The sequence below is a fragment of the Anolis carolinensis genome, chromosome 1, assembly GCF_035594765.1.
Source record: "Anolis carolinensis isolate JA03-04 chromosome 1, rAnoCar3.1.pri, whole genome shotgun sequence".
NCBI lineage: Eukaryota > Metazoa > Chordata > Lepidosauria > Squamata > Dactyloidae > Anolis > Anolis carolinensis.
Window position 1 is genome coordinate 30,030,363 of NC_085841.1, and position 17,934 is coordinate 30,048,296.

At 39.8% G+C, this 17,934-nt stretch overlaps 1 protein-coding gene across 1 annotated transcript in view; it reads right to left on the reverse strand.

Moving 5' to 3' along the window:
- The window catches only part of kcnh1 (potassium voltage-gated channel subfamily H member 1), a 313,161-nt gene that overhangs the window by 143,292 nt on the left and 151,935 nt on the right, over positions 1 to 17,934 (reverse strand). Inside the window, exons 8-9 of the mRNA XM_062971714.1 lie at positions 16,848 to 17,047; positions 8,645 to 8,897 (exon numbers count right to left, since the gene is read on the reverse strand). Of these exons, the coding sequence (XP_062827784.1) occupies positions 8,645 to 8,897; positions 16,848 to 17,047 (453 nt within the window). The remainder of the gene's footprint in view (positions 1 to 8,644; positions 8,898 to 16,847; positions 17,048 to 17,934) is intronic.

Consider the following 17,934-nt stretch of genomic DNA (forward strand, 5'->3'; position numbering starts at 1 on the left):
ATTTTCTAATAAGCTGTTTCTTCTTAGTATATGCCTAAAGTGCAACAATCTTGGTTTAGTGACTTCTATGCAGCGCTCAGGCTCTAGTACCCATTTATTTGTTTTTGTTTTTTTTGTCAGTCTTGGTATCTGCAGAACTCTCCTCCAACACTATTATTTCAGATGTGTTGATTTACTATCAACTTTCTTCACTGTACAGCTTTGACAACCATTATTGAAATTAAAAATAAGATGGCATGGATGGCATGAACAATCCTGAAATGAATCTTGGTATTCAATTTTTACAGTTGAGGATATTCTTCAGTTCCTGTATAGCTGGCCTTCTAAGTCCTTGTCTTCATCTGATTTCTTGATCCTCCATTAAAGACTGAGCCAACTACTGCTGAAAAATGATCATATAATCACATTTGAGGACCTAGAGATCCCTAAAGAGGTACTTTCTTTAGAATTATCTAGGCCCTTTGGTCACATGGGAAGAACCAGAAATTTCTAAAGGGCACATTTTTAATCAAATCTGTGAATAATCAAGTCCGGAAAAGTCAACACCACAAATGTGGAAGAATGGCTGTACCTTTCCATAGTTATGGGATTGCATATTCCTTTAAGGCAAGAAGCTGTCTTGATGTCAGCATTGCTGCTAATAGATTCTAACATGTGAGACAAGCTTTTGCTGAGCCAGGCTAAATGTGCAATACAGCTTCTGGTCAGCAGCCGTAGTGCTATGTATGCATATGACAGTGGTGGAGGCTCTCTCATAGCCAATGCCACCATAGCTAACACTTGTATTATTCAGAAGCTTGTTTTCTGCTGCCCTGGAAACAAGGATGTGGAACAATGGCTTCAAACTACAGAAAAGGAGATTCCACCTAAACATTAGGAAGAACTTCCTAACTGTGAGAGCTGTTCAGCAATGGAACTCTTTGCCCTAGAATGTGGTAGCGCCTCCTTCTTTGGAGGCTTTTAAGCAGAGGCTCGATGGCCATCTGTCAGTGGTGCTTTGAATGTGATTTTCCTGCTTCTTGGCAGGGGATTGGACTGGATGGCCCATGAGTACTCTTCCAACTCTATGATTCTATGAGACACTGGTAAACCACTTCAAAACGTCTTTTACCACAAAAACCGTATGATGAAATCAGCTTCCCTATCCACTCGGATTTAACTAGGCACATCTGTTAGATTTACAGACCTGAAGTACTTTTATACTAACTGCTGTGCTTTGAAGTCCAGGCACAGCGGTGGCCAAAAGTATTTTTTCATTAATTCCACCGTCATGTATTTTTGGAGACTTACATATTCTTGTGCCCTATTCTCAATCTATCCCACTGGGATGAGACTTCTACCTTCTGGCACCTCTATGTAAATGAAGCCCTTATGGGTAAAGTAATAAACTAAAGCAATTGCAGGGAAACATTACAAGAACAATTTTGCCATATACTTTAAGATTGCAATTAGATAAAATTAAGCCAGCCGGATTTTTCTCCCTAGAGCAAATGGACCATTTAACACCTTCTTTTGACACAATGAAAGATACACAGAGATTTTCACTGGCGTAATATGTTTTTTGAAAACCCACCAAAAACTTTCCCTAGGGATTATCTGAGGACAGATGATCTGTGCATTCCTTCTGTGCAAAGTCTTACCTTAATCAGAGTAAATAAATGAAGCAAACCATCCCCTGGCAATAGTAAACAAATTACAGCAGCCAGCTTTGCATCATAAAATCTATGCTTTTCATAGCTGCTTATGCCACTGCCTTAATAATTTCTCTTATGCATAATGCTTTATGTATTAAGAGAAGAATTTCAAACCATGATTTTCTGGGTCTTCTCCAGAAGAAACTTCAAAAGAAAAGTTAGAGATAGTAACTTGGATCCTAAAATAGATTAATTTGAGAATGTGAGCAAATTTAATGTTTTGTGTGCCCGTCACCATTCTATATCTACTGTAAACCCCAGACAATTCATTGAAGGGCTGTGAAGGGGCTCTCTTGAACAACATAGGACAGGGATGGTAGATTGTAATACTCTCAATGTTGATGGACTATACTTTCCATCAATTCTAGTCAACATAGTCAATGCTAAGAGCTGTTGAGAAATGCACTGTAAACACATCTAAAGGCAAACATGTCACCTATTGTCATGAGCCTCAACCTTGAAACACCAACAGAAGAGCACAGTCCAAGGTCAAGCCAATTAGTCCATGATAGAAACAAAACCCAGGGGAATAAGCAAAAGGAAAAGCCAAATGTCCAGTCCAGAGTCAGAGACAAATACCAGAGTTCCAAGCAACAAGGCTGTGTCCACAAGTCAAGAGCCAAAGTCCAAGAGCAGTTCTAATTCCAAAAGGTTCTAAAGTCCAAGCATGGATACAGACAAGGTTCTAAGGTCCAAGCATGGACACAGAAGTGGTAGCCAGCAATCAAGTAACATACTGCTAACCCTTAAATGTTGCTTTCACAGCTGACCCCGATTGCGGCCTTCTTCTCAGCAATTCTTACTGAACCCTTTCTCTCCTTAATTCTACAAAAGAAGGCACAGTTAACTCTTCCTCAGCCTGCTCAACAGAAGCCTTTTGTGTTTGGTCAGCATGCCAAATAGTTGCTATTTCTGAGTGTGGCTGAGGGAGTTGCTGTTTCTGGCTGGGCTTTAATTCAGCAAACAAGCCCTCACTTAGCAAACCCTCATCCACACTATCCATGACACCCACTTTGGATGCAGACTAGAAAACCAGGTGTTGTGCAAAATTTGGGAATTGTCACAACCCAGATTTAGTTCCGAAAATAAATTAATTTAGGCTGCAATAATTTCCTCAAGAGACAGTTCCCTTGAACTCCATGTGATTTGCTTCTGAGGACCATAAATGGAAGGAAAGTCTCCTGTCCTCTTCTCCTCACAAAAGGAGGGTGTGACTCATTTCATTTTGTTTAGGTGCTTTCCATCTCCAATAGGATCTGGTGACCCCATGAATGGGTATTGCATTACTCTTCAGACATTGATAGACTGCATCTCAACAGATTGTATTAGACTGCAACGTCAACCTTGGCAAGCACTCCTTAAACAATAATGAGGAATGATGGCAGCTGAACTGTACCTAGAGATCCACACAATCCCTATACTTGACCTACATTGGTGAAGGAGGGGACTGAAATCTTTCTGAGAATGTTCATATTTTAGAATCTAAAGGTAATGCTCTTGCATTTGCATTGATTCAAGGTGGCTATCAATATGAAAATACTCTAGCAGAAATCTACATTTTAATCATGGAGACTTGCTACAGTACAATCATTAAAGGCTGAGCATCTCTCTGTTAACATTGGGAATCAGTGACTGGAAAAAAGCAAGAAAGGTTTTCTACTGCATATCTTATTTTAAATGCTTCATTTGGACCCTTAGGAGGATAACAGCTTCTATCCATCACTTTTTTCTGACTAGGGATTGTTTCAGAATCATAAAAAATAATGCTATATCTAATATTTGCTTTTTTAAATAACAGTCTTATCCAACATGTATACATAATCCTGATATATATCCCAGGTTTTTTAAAACTGTGTTTACCCAAAAGATTTAAGATACTTACAAATTCATTCATGCTCCAAAAAGTTTGGGAATGTTATGCTATGATGCCACATAAAGCCAGTAACTACTATTACGCTTTAAACCCTGCCTGAAAAATTCAGAGATTTCTAAAAATCTTATAAGGTAAACAGTTTTTACATTAAACTCCCAGCGTAGTACTGTGTATCCTGAATGGTAGTAGCTCACTAGATCTTTACCATCCCTCTGTGGAGATCACAGGGATTGAACCCGGGATCTTCAGTATACAAACAGTATGATCTGCCACTAACCTATTTTATCAGCTCAACCACATTGACCCCCAAGAATATCCTGCCATCATTGTGAATATCATTTGGAACTGAATGCATGCTGAGAACTCTAAGGTACTGGGGAAGCCTGATTTATGGTAATGTTATAAATGCAAGAGAACACAGTGCATTCAACAAGTCAAAAGTAATAAGCTCACTAAATGAAATATTGTACTGGGAGGCACAGTTTCCTGAATTCAATATAAAGTTATCAGTAATGACATTTTTTTTAAATTCCTGTAAATTCATTCATATCTTTTAAGATACAAAGGGGGGTGTAGCCTAAGATACATAGACCACATAGAGTAACTAAAGAAAAGGGGCCACGGTGGCGTAACGAGTTAAACCACTAAGCTGCTGAACTTGCTGACCAGAAGGTCAGTGGTTCGAATCTGCTGGACGGGGTGAACTCCCATTGTGAGCCCCAGCTTCTGCCAGCCTAACAGTTCAAAAACCTGTAAGCTCCCTCACCACGACAAGGTGACAATCCATCGAGGGGATTCTAGTGACCATATCTCACCTAAGGCATTTATGACAAGTTTAATTCAAAGCAGATTTGCCATTGCCTTCCTCTAAAACTGAGGGTGTGATTTGTTCACTCAGTAGATTTCTATGGCTAAGCCGGGATTCAGACTTTGGTATCTAGAACAGTGGTTCTCAACCTGTGGGTCCCCAGGCGTTTTGGCCTACAACTCCCAGAAATCCAAGCCAGTTTACCAGCTGTTAGGATTTCTAGGAGTTTAAGGCCAAAACATCTGGAGACCCACAGGATGAGAACCACTGGTCTTGAAGGTCTAACATTACAACCACTATACACAGGACCGGCCCGAGGAAATTCGAAGGGGTACGCAAGTTTTTTTTTGCGCCCCCTCCCCTGCGCCGCAGGAGGCGTGGCCATGACTGGCCCCGCCCCCCGCGCCCTAACCCCGCCTCCAACACCGGGCGGCCATGCCTCCCACGGTGCGGGCGGCATGGGAGGTGGGGCCAGGGTGCACGGCGCGGGAGGCGGGGCCAAACGTGGCCCCGCCTCCTGCAGGGCGCGCCCTGGCGCAGCCAAGCTGCGGCTGGAGTTCTTCCAGGCCGCAGCCTGAAAGGACTCCTGCTGCAGTGGGCGCGCGCCATGGGAGGCGTGGCCGGTCCTGCCTCCCGCGGGGTGCGCCCTGGCCTGGCTGCGCCATGGCATGCCCCGTGGGAGGCGGGGCCAGAGCTGGCCACGCCTCCATGTCACATGGCCCCGCCTCCGCCAGGTGTGGCCCCGCCTCCCAGGGGTTCAATAGCGCCCCTGGGAAGGTGGCGCCCAACTCGGGGGCGTGGCCAGCATGCCGTGTTGGGCCGGGCCTGACTATACACCATGATCCTAAAAGAAACAATTAAAAAGGAAGTTGCAAACAGACAGTTCCCTGTGCAGCTATAGTTTATTTTCTGATTGAACTGATTTTTTTTTTTTTTTGGTGGAAGCTGATGATTGTACAGCTGCTGGCTGTTTTACTGTCCTAATGTGAACAACAGAAACCCAATTAAATCTCTTTGATAATATAGCTTATCATTTTTAAAAGTCTGACAGGTTGAAAGGATTAATATCATTTCCTCAAGGCTGCATTGGCTAGGTTATTCATCTATATCTAGTGGATTGCAGATTCTTCTCTCCCTTGCTTTGTTTTCACGATGATAAAGTGCAAACTCTTTTGTGTATTGAATAGCTTCACTACAATGCCGGCATTTCTGGATAAAACTAAAGGATATCTACATTTAAGATGATCTGGGCATTTGCTGCTAGTCTGTGCTTTCACATTTTTTAATCAGCTAGACAAATTGCTTTTTAAAAAATCACAGCTTCCAGAATCCACAGTCAGCAAGAATATTGGCTGGGGTCTAAACAAGGAGCTTCTCTGAGTTCTCTCTTAATTGTAGAGCTAGATAACATAGCAAGTCACCAAATCATAGTTTATGAAGTTTGTTTGTTTTTTTCGTGTCAGGAGCAACCAGAGTTGCTTCTGGAGTGAGAGAATTGGCCGTCTGCAAGGACATTGCCCAGGGGACGCCCGGATGTTTTGATGTTTTACCATCCTTGTAGGAGGCTTCTCTCATGTCCCCGCATGGAGCTGGAGCTGAAAGAGGGAACTCATCCACGCTCTCCCCGGGTGGGATTCGAACCTGGCAGCTTTCAGGTCAGCAACCCAACCTTCAAGTCACGAGGTTTATCCCCTAGGCCACCGGAGGCTCCACGTTTATGAAGTCATAGATAATCATATGAATTCAGTAAGAGTAGATGGATGAGGGCTCGGGTTGATATTTTGCAGTTGGATTGCTTATATTTACAGATACAATCCCTTCTAGAAAGTACAATAAATTTGTGTTATAAACATGTGTAAGATACAACACATCTACGATCTACTGCACACTGAGACCATGGGTCTACTTATCTGCATGAACACAAATGCAATAATAATACTTATTAGTACATTTTTAAAAGACAGTCGCTTTGGAGATGGCAGCCAATGAGAATTTACAAAGTAAAAATCTTTTGCAGTTTGTCCTAACAATGCAGATAAAGTTTAAGATAAGAGTTTCTGTTTACTTCCATCTAGTGTTTCTGAACTGTCTTTTTATTTCATACATGAACAGATGAATGTCTTTTGACAGATTGTTTCTAATATTCGCCATTCCCAACTTTGCCTTATGGCAACCCTTTGGTTGAGAGAACTATAGTGTCTCTGATCATCAACTGCCCTGCTTAAGTATTGAAAACTCAAGACTCAGAGAATCATCAAGGTAGATCAGTAGGACCACAAAGATGAAGGTGTTTAAGATCTAATCAGGGGGTGCTTTAGTGTTTAACTTTGAATATGTTTTGATGGATTTTAACTGTGAATTTTTTTTACTGCTGTTTGTGTTTAATTCTGTTTTAATGTTTGTATATTTGTATATTTTAAATTATATACTAATGCTTTTATGTCAAGTCGCCTTGATTCTCCTTTGGGGAGATAAAGTCAGATATAAATAAATATAAAAATAACAACTCCCTGCTATGCAGGGATATACAATCAAAGCACCCCTGACAGATGGTCATCTAGCCTCTGCTTAAAAACCTCCAGAAATTGACTCCATCACACTCTGAGACAGCATATTTCATTGCCTAACAGCTCTCACCATCAGGAAGTTCTTCCTAATGTTTAGGTGGAATATTTTTCCTGCAATTTAAACCCATTGCTCCATGTCCTCATATTTCTTTTCTTTTTTTTCCTAATATGGCTACTGCTTTGAAAATGGTCATGACCACATACAGCTATTTGAAAATAAAAATCAGAACACAATGAAGTTTGGCCAAATTTTGTTTTATACCAAATGCAGTGTCTGCAAAGAGAGAATAATCATTCCCAAAGTGTTATGGTTGAGCATTCGGGCTCCGGTAATAGAAGAAGGGGTCATAAGACTCCTCGAGAGTCAGACTCTTTCGAGGAGCGTGAAAGAAAACGGCTCCGGGATTTGTTTACAGACCTGACAGATGAGGACTCATTTGAGGGTTTTTCTGAGGGTTTGGAGGAAGAGATGGCCAGCTCGGAGGAGGACGACATGGAATGGACTCGTGTGAGGGAGGATTTGGGTGTTGGGGAAACAGGCAATGAAAGCATGGGAGGTGATTGGCGGGTTGCAGGATCAGACCCATGGACTGGCTGGAGGGATGGAGTGGGATCCACAGCTGGGGATGCTGTGGGGCGTAGTCAAAGGTGCTTAAGCTCTGATGAGGATGATGATGTTGGGGCACCTGGAATTGGGATGGCAGCTGACAGCGATGATGAGCTTGAACTGGGATAAATTGGGGTTTGGGACCAATGTCTAATTGCGCTGGGCAAGGTAATCTGGACGGACGCTTGGGCTTTTGTTGGGGAACTTCCTGAAGACGGGTGTGATTCGTTACTGGATACGTAAGTTTACCAAGGACACTGGGCATCGACGGCGGGAGGAACTGTGCGGGGTTTTTCTCTGTGCAACTTGTGTTTAATCTCAATAGCTTGGACCTCCGTCGTCTTTTTGACGGGCAATATCTACTCGCACTGGATTGACGCTGGACTGACTGACTTCGATTCCGGATTATCCCTTCTGCTGGCTATCGGTGAGACCTTTGGATTTCTAGACGACTACGCTTGGCTATTGACCTCTGGACCGGATTGGGACCCTGCTGACTGCCGTTACCCTGACTGCTGTGCCTGGACCTGGATATCGTTGGCCGCTGAACCTTAAACTGAATCCTGACTACGACCACGCTTTTCGTTCGCTGCAGGAAGGAATAAACAAGCCTGGTTTATTCTCCTGCTGTTTCTGAGTAGCAGAGAGGAATCTGCTACCAGTCTGTTGTTTACATTCTGACTCCTGTTGATCCTCTTTTGTTTGCATTGTTTGCCAGGCTGAAGTAAGCACTTTTGATTTAATCCGGATTATACTTCTGTTTAACCCGGTTTATCCCTTTGAACCGTTTAAGCTCAAACTGAGCTGTTTTTTGTTACTTATCACACTGAAGTCAAGTGTTTGCCCTGTTCTTTGTTTCCTACGGGCGTTTTTAGTTCTGTAACCTCAATAAACTGAGTTTTGTTTTACTCGCTGGCGTTCTGTCTGTGACACAAAGAGTGCTTACTTAAACTGGTATATGTCCTATGTGTAGCTTCACCAAATCTGTAAGTAGTACTCTTGCGTAATATATGGTTGTGTGTCCATCTCCAGAATAAAGATGCCATGCCCAATACACCAACATACAGAGAGATATAATTTTTAAGGAGGGCCTACCCAAAATCGCAACAACTTCATCATCTTGGATGACTTCCAAAGATCCTGAGACCACGAAGCAAAGATTGTCCACACTCTCTCCAGCGTGATAAATGAGGTCCCCGGGGGCACAGTGCACAGTCTGAAATTCCATGGCAAGAGCTCGCAAACACCCATCGCTAGCCAGCCTGAAGGCAGGGTGCTCTTTAAAAACCTTACGATTCAGATGAACACAGATATCCGCTCTCATATCCTTGGGGCAGATCTGTAAAACCTAAAATAACAGTATCAGATTAGATCTCTGCTGGCAAGATGTTTGAACATTTTACATCCCCTTTGCACCTCTTCATCCAAGATACAGATAGGATATTTGTTTAAATCTTTTGTAGTTTGTTCTAATTATGCAGATAAAGTTTAAGATCAGAGTTTCTGTTTACTTACTTCTAGTGTTCATGATCCCAGTTTTTTTATTTCATACAAGGACATATGAATGTCATAATTTTCGCATTCTGGCACAAAAATAAAAATTGAGATCAGTCACACAAAATACAAGTAAACAGAAACTGTGATATAAAATTCTCTAGAGCAGAGCTTTCCAAACTATGCTGCCTGTAGTTCCTAGGTATGTTGTGTGAAAAATGCCCCCCACCTCAGCAAACAGAGGGTAGTGTTGTTCAAGTGTAGGTACTTTCACAATTTTTACAATTTGTTGGTTGTGTTGCAGTAATTGTCATTAAAATGGATATGTTTCTAATTAAGTAAAGAAAATCTATTGAAATTGATGTTTATGATGAATCTTGTGGAGCGGCTATGGAGAAAATTACACACGAATCAACAATAGTACATAAGTGTAAAGGAAAACATTCTGAACCTCATTTATACAACAAAGATTATATGAAACTTATATATATTGTACTATATTTCATATATATATATATGTGTGTGTGTGTGTGTGTGTAAAACTATTATAAGGGGTTGGTTTAACCAGTTTGCCAGTAAAACTGAATTACTATGTCATGAAAGGATGCATTGTTTTAAAAGCGTGTCACCAACATAAAAAAGTTTGGAAAGCTCTGCTCTAGAGCAATTTACAAAAGGCACAAAACTACCTAATTTAGCATGAATGCAAATGAAAACTACTAAACACACAGCAAGCAACAACTGTGTAAACCTCAAAAGAACACATATACAACAAATCTGGAGAGCCTCAACGAAAGTAAAAACAATTACAAAAAAGGCACAAGAGTTGCATTAAGTAGTACTAACAAAAACAAGATTATACACTTGTTATCCCTCTCAAAACGATTTCATTATTAGGTAGAACAGATATTACTACTTGAAAGCTTCTAAAATGTATCCCAGGAGTTTATTATGCTTGAAAGTGGAAGCTATCTATTGGTTAGGTAAAGGTAAAGGTTTCCCTTGACATTAAGTCCAGTCGTGACTGACTCTGGGGGTTGGTGCTCATCTCCATTTCTAGGCCAAAGAGCCGGCGTTGTCCATATACATCTCCAGGGTCACGTGGCCGGCATGACTGCATGGAGCACTGTTACTTTCCCGCCGGAGCGGTACCTATTGATCTACTCACATTTGTATGTTTTCGAACTGCTAGATTGACAGGAGCTGGGGCTAACCATAGGCACTCATTCTGCTCCCGGGATTTGAACCTGGGGCCTGACAGAACAAGATCCAATCATCTGCCTTTGATGCAAACTGATCTCTCAACAATCAGTTTCTGCTTCTGAATTTGGAATCTGCTCTGTACTATCTGTGTTGTATTATCAAGCAAATTATACTTTGGTTTCATAAAATAACCTGAAACATCTCCAAACACCTAGAGACCAGGTAGAGAATCATTATAATTAATAGAAATTGTTAGTGCCCACAAGGAATAGTGGAAGCTTATCACTGCATTTGAGGTGATTGCAACAGAGAACTGCCAAAGGCTGCAAGGTTTAGAGATAGATAAAAGAGCAGTAACAAAACGCTGCTTGACACTAAACCTCCTACACCGTACTCTCAATATTAAAGTGCAATTTGAAAGTGTTTCAATATTAAGATGACACTACAGTTTAATTGTCCAGAAGGAAAAAATAACTTCTCAGATAGATATTGAACTTCTACAATAATATTCAAAGGTTGCTAAAGGCTGTAAATCAAGGCAAATCTCTCATATTTAAACAGACATATTTAATTAAGCATGCTCAGACAAACACTTAAACTATTTCAAATGTTCAAAAGAATCCCATTTTTATATTTCTAATCAGAAAATGAATTAATATACAATACAACATTATCACTCAATTGGACAATTATTAAGTGAAACAGTAGAGGATTTAAAAATATATTTCAAAATCAACATGTAAAGTAATGTGAATACTATGTTCACAGCATTTATCTCCAAATTGTAGAATTATCAAAATTACATTTTAAAAGCAATTCATCCCTCTAACCATTAAGAGGGATTGAAATAGTGACTAGTTATGCCACTCCTTACACTCCTAGGTGGGTATAATTTGTGTTAGATAAGAAACTATCTACTTCAACAGTAAATGAAGATGTTACTTGTTACACACCTGTCCTACTGCAACACTTACTCATAAGCGAATTGGTAAAAGGGATTGGATTACTATGGTTCGCACCAATGGAGCACATGCCCTTTAGAGTAAAATTAAGTAGAACTCAAAAAAGATTATTAGCATCTACAAGTATTACGGTAAAGAAAAACCTTTTATTCAAATAGATTGCATTTGAAATTTCACAATCAATCTTGACTTCTTCCAATTCAGGTGCTTATTTTAAATATCTTGAGGCAAAAGGAGTTTTTTTCAGTATGGAAGTCAAATACACCACTTTCAGGATGGCATGTGAGAGGCAACCCTATAAGCTCTCCAACAATAGATTGAGCAGATTTCAAACTCATTTCCAATTTGCCCCTGTCTAACACTGAAATGTCCATTTTGTGTCTTACTACTGGACAGAATATTGCTGTCAATGCAACTGCAGAGCTTTTATCAAGCATAACTGCAACCTCTGACATGGATACGTTCCTTCATTGCAGGGAGACATATCTAACCCAGCCTATCATAGCTGTCTAAACTCACCCTGAAATTCTGACCATTGGTAGTTGAATTTCACCCAATGGAGTAGTACTGAAACTGGCTTCTAATTTTAAGTGTATGATTGTTTTAATAGTACAGTAAAGTCTCGCTTATCCAAGCCTCGCTTATCCAAGCCTCTGGATTATCCAAGCCATTTTTGTAGTCAATGTTTTCAATATATCATGATATTTTGGTGCTAAATTCGTAAATACAGTAATTACAACATAACATTACTGCGCATTGAACTACTTTTTCTGTCAAATTTGTTGTATAACATGATGTTTTGATGCTTAAATTGTAAAATCATAACCTAATTTGATGTTTAATAGGCTTTTCCTTAATCCCTCCTTATTATCCAACATATTCACTTATCCAAGGTTCTGCCGGCCCATTTAGCTTGGATAAGTGAGACTCTACTGTAATATGTTTATGTTTTTATTATGGTTATGTTGTATGTTTCTGTGTTGGTAAATGAATGTTTTACCTATGTTGGAAACTGCCCTGAGTCCCTTCGGGGAGATAGAGTGGTATACAAATAAAGCATTATCATCATCATCATCATCATCATCATCATCATCATCATCATCATCATCATCCTATTTACTCCTGAGATGTTTTTTTTAAAAAAAAACTGATAATTTATTTCTGAGTTTGCTTCATTCCCTCTCCCTCCAATCAGTTTTCTCTTAGCATATGGTCCCTGAGATTATAAGGGGCTGTTCATGCCGCAGAATTACAGGGCTATTATTATACTTTGGATAATGGCTTTGGATAATGATTCTGGATTATGAGATGTTAATGTTTATGCTAATATGTTTCAATTCTATGCTTTAATGTCTAAATGCTGCATATCTTTTTATGATTTAATATGGTTTTAATAGTTTTAATTTATGGTTATACATCATTGTTTGATTTTTTTGGTTTGGCTTTTCACATGTATTTTTTCACATGTATTGAATTTTGCCATGCTTATGAGGAAACCGCTTTGAGTCCCCCTGGGGTGAGAACAGCGGTATATAAATACAGTAAATAAATACTTTAACTTGCATACTTTAGTTGTATTGTATTCTGAGATTTGCAGTTTAGGGAGAGGCACTTTGCATTCTCAGCCAAACTGCTTTACTGTCTCACCAAACTAGAAACCCCAGGATTCTATAGGATAGAGTCAAAGCAGTTAAAGAGTAATAATAACACTATAATTCTATAGTATGAAAGGGTAAAGACTATCTTTTAAACTGATCTCTTTTTTATCTTAATTTATCTGGGTCCTTATTTTTGTCAAAAAAAGGAGTAAAAATCTTCATATGAATGAACAACATACTATGCTTCTTGTAAGGCAAATGGATGGATAGATCATCTGGTTTGTTTCTGTATCTTGGTTCCACATGCCAAGAATTATATCTGCAAAATCATTACTTTAGACACAACTTGGCTTCAGCAATTCTAGTTTCTCTGTGAACTCTGTACCCCATCAAGCAGGTGAAAATAAAACTGCAGTGATGGCAGAGGCTAGGGATAAATTCACCTTCAGCATACTTGCTTAGAGGGGTGTATGACATTACGCACACCGGTGCTAACAGCAAAGCAGGCATGTCGGGGCTTTGCATGATTTATTCATTTGACAATGTTTGTGAAGTTTTGTATGCATGGGAAGTCAATGAAGCTTGAGAACTGAACTTGAAGATTTATGAACTGGTACTTAATCTTATATTTGTTATCCTTTCCTATCAACACTACAGGGTTTCCCTACTGCCAGCTGATATGTTCCACTGCAAGTGATGCAAATGCATCAATTACAGAAATCTATCCGAATGTATCTTCTGCATAATCTTATATATTGAAAGTTATATTCATTACATTAAAAAAGAATCAAAACTGAACGGATTACATCTAACCCCGCTAAGAAGAAGAAAAGAGAAGGAGGGAAAGAAGAAAAGGGAGAAAGGGGGAGAAGAGAACCAGGGAATGAATGGTAAGGGAAACAAGGAAAGGGAAAAGAAAAAAAAGGAAAGAGAGAGAAAAATAACCCACAAAACTAAACCAATACTAAACAGTATGAAGTACTTCTGGTCGCTTTTGGAGTGGTCTTTCAATTTTTCTATTTTCAGTTCTTTTTCCATCTGGCTTCTCTTCTCCATTGAGTTCTCTATTGCTGGCTCTCTTTATTATCTCCTTTGTTAAATCATAATTTTCATCTTATTGTCCATCATGTAGTCCTTTATCATTGCCTAATCCATCTCTATCATTGGTTTCCTTTGGTGTTTCTTCGTTAAATATTTTAGTCTTTCCATGTTTCTTATGTCCCATATCTTTACTATCCATTGTTCTTTTGATTGTATCTCTTTTGATCTCCAGACTCTTGCAAAAACTATTCTGGCAGCAATCACTAAGTTATTTAGATATTTTTTTTTCTTTTTCCCATTTTTATATCTGTCATTCCTAATAAGTAGAGTTCCGGTTTCATCTGAAATTTCCTTTTCAGTATTTTCTGGTACTCTTCATGTATTCCCTGCCAATATTTTTTTCTTTCTTTGCATGTCCACCACATATGAAAAAAGGAGCCTTCCATGCATTTCCAGCATTTTGATTGATATCTTCCTAATTGTTGAGGTGTGATGTACCATCTGTACATCATCTTAAACCGGTTTTCTCTTAAGTCATAAGCATAAGTGAACTTAATTTTCTTATTCCACATTTCTTCCCATTCTTCATCATTTATGGGTCTTCCTATGTTTTGGGCCCAACATGCAATCTTTTATCTGCTCTGTCTCTGTGCTCCATTCTAGTAGCTTCTTATATATCTTCGTAATCACGTTTTTCCCTGTTCGAAATATTTTGTCCCAATGGGTTCCCTTCTCCATAAATCCTCTTTGTTTATCTTTGTTGTATTTCTTTCATTTGTCGATAATGAAACCATGAAATATTTTGAAATATTTCAGTAATTTCTTCTGCATATTCTAATAACTAAAGATTTTGCATATTTATTATACCACTTCATCATAGTGAAAGTACACCAGATATATGAATGGTCTGCACTTTAAAAAAAAAGGACAACACACCTTTGGGGCAACAGATAAAATAATATATTCAACTTTTTAAATTCCATCTTTCATCATTAAAAAAACTCCCAAGGCAGCTAGTGAACAAGATTTGAACAAGATTTTTTTAAAACAAAAAACAAAAAACAAAAAAATGTGTTAAAGGACACTTAAGAAACAGTTGAAGTCAACATGGAATTTGGACACTTTACTACAATTTCAAGAATCCCCCAGAAATAATGTGGAGAAAGAACCACTCTGGGGATATAATGGGCAGGTTAATTATGTATGTTGCCCTCAACTTTTCTCAGAAGATGAGATGAATCAAAATGTAACCAGCTGTATTTTGAAATAAAGCAAGAACAGGCAATTACAATGAGTTGGTAGCTGCTTTGAGTCCCCTATGGGGAGATAAAGTGAGGTATTAACAACAACAACAACAACAACAACAACAACAACAACAATAAATGTTGCAATCCCAGGCAACAGCAGGATTGATGAGAAGCAACTGGAAAAGCTGACATAATACGAGGATTTAAAGATAAAATTCCAAAGACTCCGGAACAAGCCAGTAAAGGTGGTCCCAGTGGTGATTGGCACACTGGGTGCAGTGCCTAAAGACCTTGGCCAGCACTTGAAAACAATCAGCGCTGACAAAATTACCATCTGTTAGCTGCAAAAGGCCACCCTACTCAGATCTGAATGCATTATTCGTCGCTACATCACATAGTCCTAGACACTTAGGAAGTGTCAGCTGTGTGATCCAATACAAAAACCAACATAGTGATCTTGTTTGCTGTGTACTAATCTCATTGTGTATCTAACAACAACAACAACAACAACAGAACAATAAGAGTTGGTGCCCAGGCACTTTTCTACCCCTTCACTCTATAGTTATATCACTATGATTCCATTCAACTGCTATATCTAGGGAGATGGGATGGGATATAAATAAAGAGATTATTATTATTACTATGCCACATCCCATGGAAGCACTGGAGCTCCCTGGTTAAGAGCTCAAAATACAGTGAAACCTTGAATCAACTTATGAGTTTTTTGAGATACAAGCCATCGCTCAGTCAAAACTTTGTATTGGCATGCAAGTCAAGATCTGAGCTACGAGCCAGTGCGAGAACTAGAGGGAAAGTATATCACACACAATATTTCCATCTTTTTCCCTTCTTGATCAAAACAGGCAGCCTCTTGTCTGCCGTCTGGGCATACAAGTTGAGTAGGTTTTGAGCAGAGGCTCTAACACAGTGGTTCTCAACCTGTGGGTCCCCAGATGTTTTGGCCTTCAACTCCCAGAAATCCTAACAGATGGTAAACTGGCTGGGATTTCTGGGAGTTGTAGGCCAAAACACCTGAGGGGGGCCCACAGGTTGAGAACCATGGCTAACAGATGGTGGAGAAACTATAGGTGTGCCTTGCTCTCTCTCTCTCTCTGTCTCTGTCTCTTTCCTTCCTTCCTCTCCTTCCACTCTCCAGACTTCGGGGAACAATCATGCCTGACAGAACTGTAAGAAGGAGCAGCAACAGGACCAGGACCAGAAGCCGCCACCACTCCTGGCTCCACTCTGCAGCTCTCTCTTTCTCTCTTCTCCCCTCTCCCTTCTCCCTGGACCTACCCACTTGGAAAATGAAAGAGGGAAAGAAAGAGAGAGAAAGAAAGAGGGTGAGGGTGAGGGAGACATCAACACATAGGGCATTTCACCTTATAGGCTCCCATGAGTCTTTTTCTGCATGTTTACTGCTTTACACTTTCCAGTCATTGAAACCTCCTTAATTTCTCCCCCTTCCTCCTCCCCTTTCTCCTCCTCCCCCCCCTCCCCCATGCCTTTCCTTTGCCTAATTTCCCTTCCCAGGAAGGTCACTTCCCTTGCTCTCTCTATCCCTCCCTCCTTCTTTCCCTCCCTGAGTAAGGAACTGGAAAAACTACCTCTGACTTTTCCTTGCCTAAGAAAATCCAATTAAATCCATTATTAGGTTTACAGAAGCTCAGGGCTGCAGAAAGCACTACCAGCTACGTATAAATCACAATGAAAAGCAATTTGGTGGCAGGTTCCCGATATCAGGACAGCTTACCTTTTCTGTATCGATGCCCCTGGACATTGACCAGGTAGAAACGATGTAGTCCATCACACGTTCACTCAAGCCTTTGGGCACTTGGTAGAGCTTCAGGAAGTCTCGGACACTGTTCAGCATTTCATGGTATCTGTTCGTATTAGCATACATTTGCTGGAAGATAGTTGTCACGTTACCAAAAATCGTTGCATATAGCAGAGCTGGAATCAAGAGAAGGGGGAAACAAAGAATAAAGGTTGTGTTTTCTAAAGTCCGAAGAAGCAAGAAACTTGAGAAGTGTATCTGTACTTGATACAGAAAATGAACTGTCTTGGAGAAGGAAACAGTAGCAATTTCCTGAAAAGTAAAACAAATTACGTTAATCATTACAAACTGATATATTAATACAACTTATTGCATTTGAGTTCTTTCCAAATAAGTGTGAATACACACCCCCTTGCCAAAAATTCTCTTGTTGCAATTAAGGAATGCCAGTTCTAGTTCAGATGTCATTATATGAGTCACTGAATGATTGAGTTATTACAGAGATCACGTTATAAACCTGGAGGCTGTTTATTCGAGATTTGTTCAGTCTCACACTGAATTACTTCCTCCAGTTCACCAAACTGTAAATTGCCATAAAAATACCTTCAGCTGCAGAATCCAAATGGATTTGTTCTTTATACTGCCACAAGCTATCAATAATGCTGAATATCTATTACAGGATTTGCCCACTTACTCTCATAGCAAACTGATTATTTCCTGAACGGTCTGGTTTTAGTGGTAGCTGGGATTTCATTTGTACAGTTAAGGGTTAAACACCAGGTGCACCACACTCTGAGACATCAGACCAGGCCATGGTGGCATATATCTTAGTTATTGCCTATTTGGATTATTATAATGGGCTCTATGTGGGGCTACCTTTGAAAAGTGTTAACTGGGGTTGGCTACACAACTCCCTTGTTGGAACAGCTCCATTGACTGAATGTATATTTTTGGGCACAATGCAAAATACAGGTTAGGTCTTAGGTCCAAGTTATTCAAAGGGGCACATTTTCCCATATAAATCTGCTCAAAATTTGAAATATCTAGAAAGACCTGTCCCTCT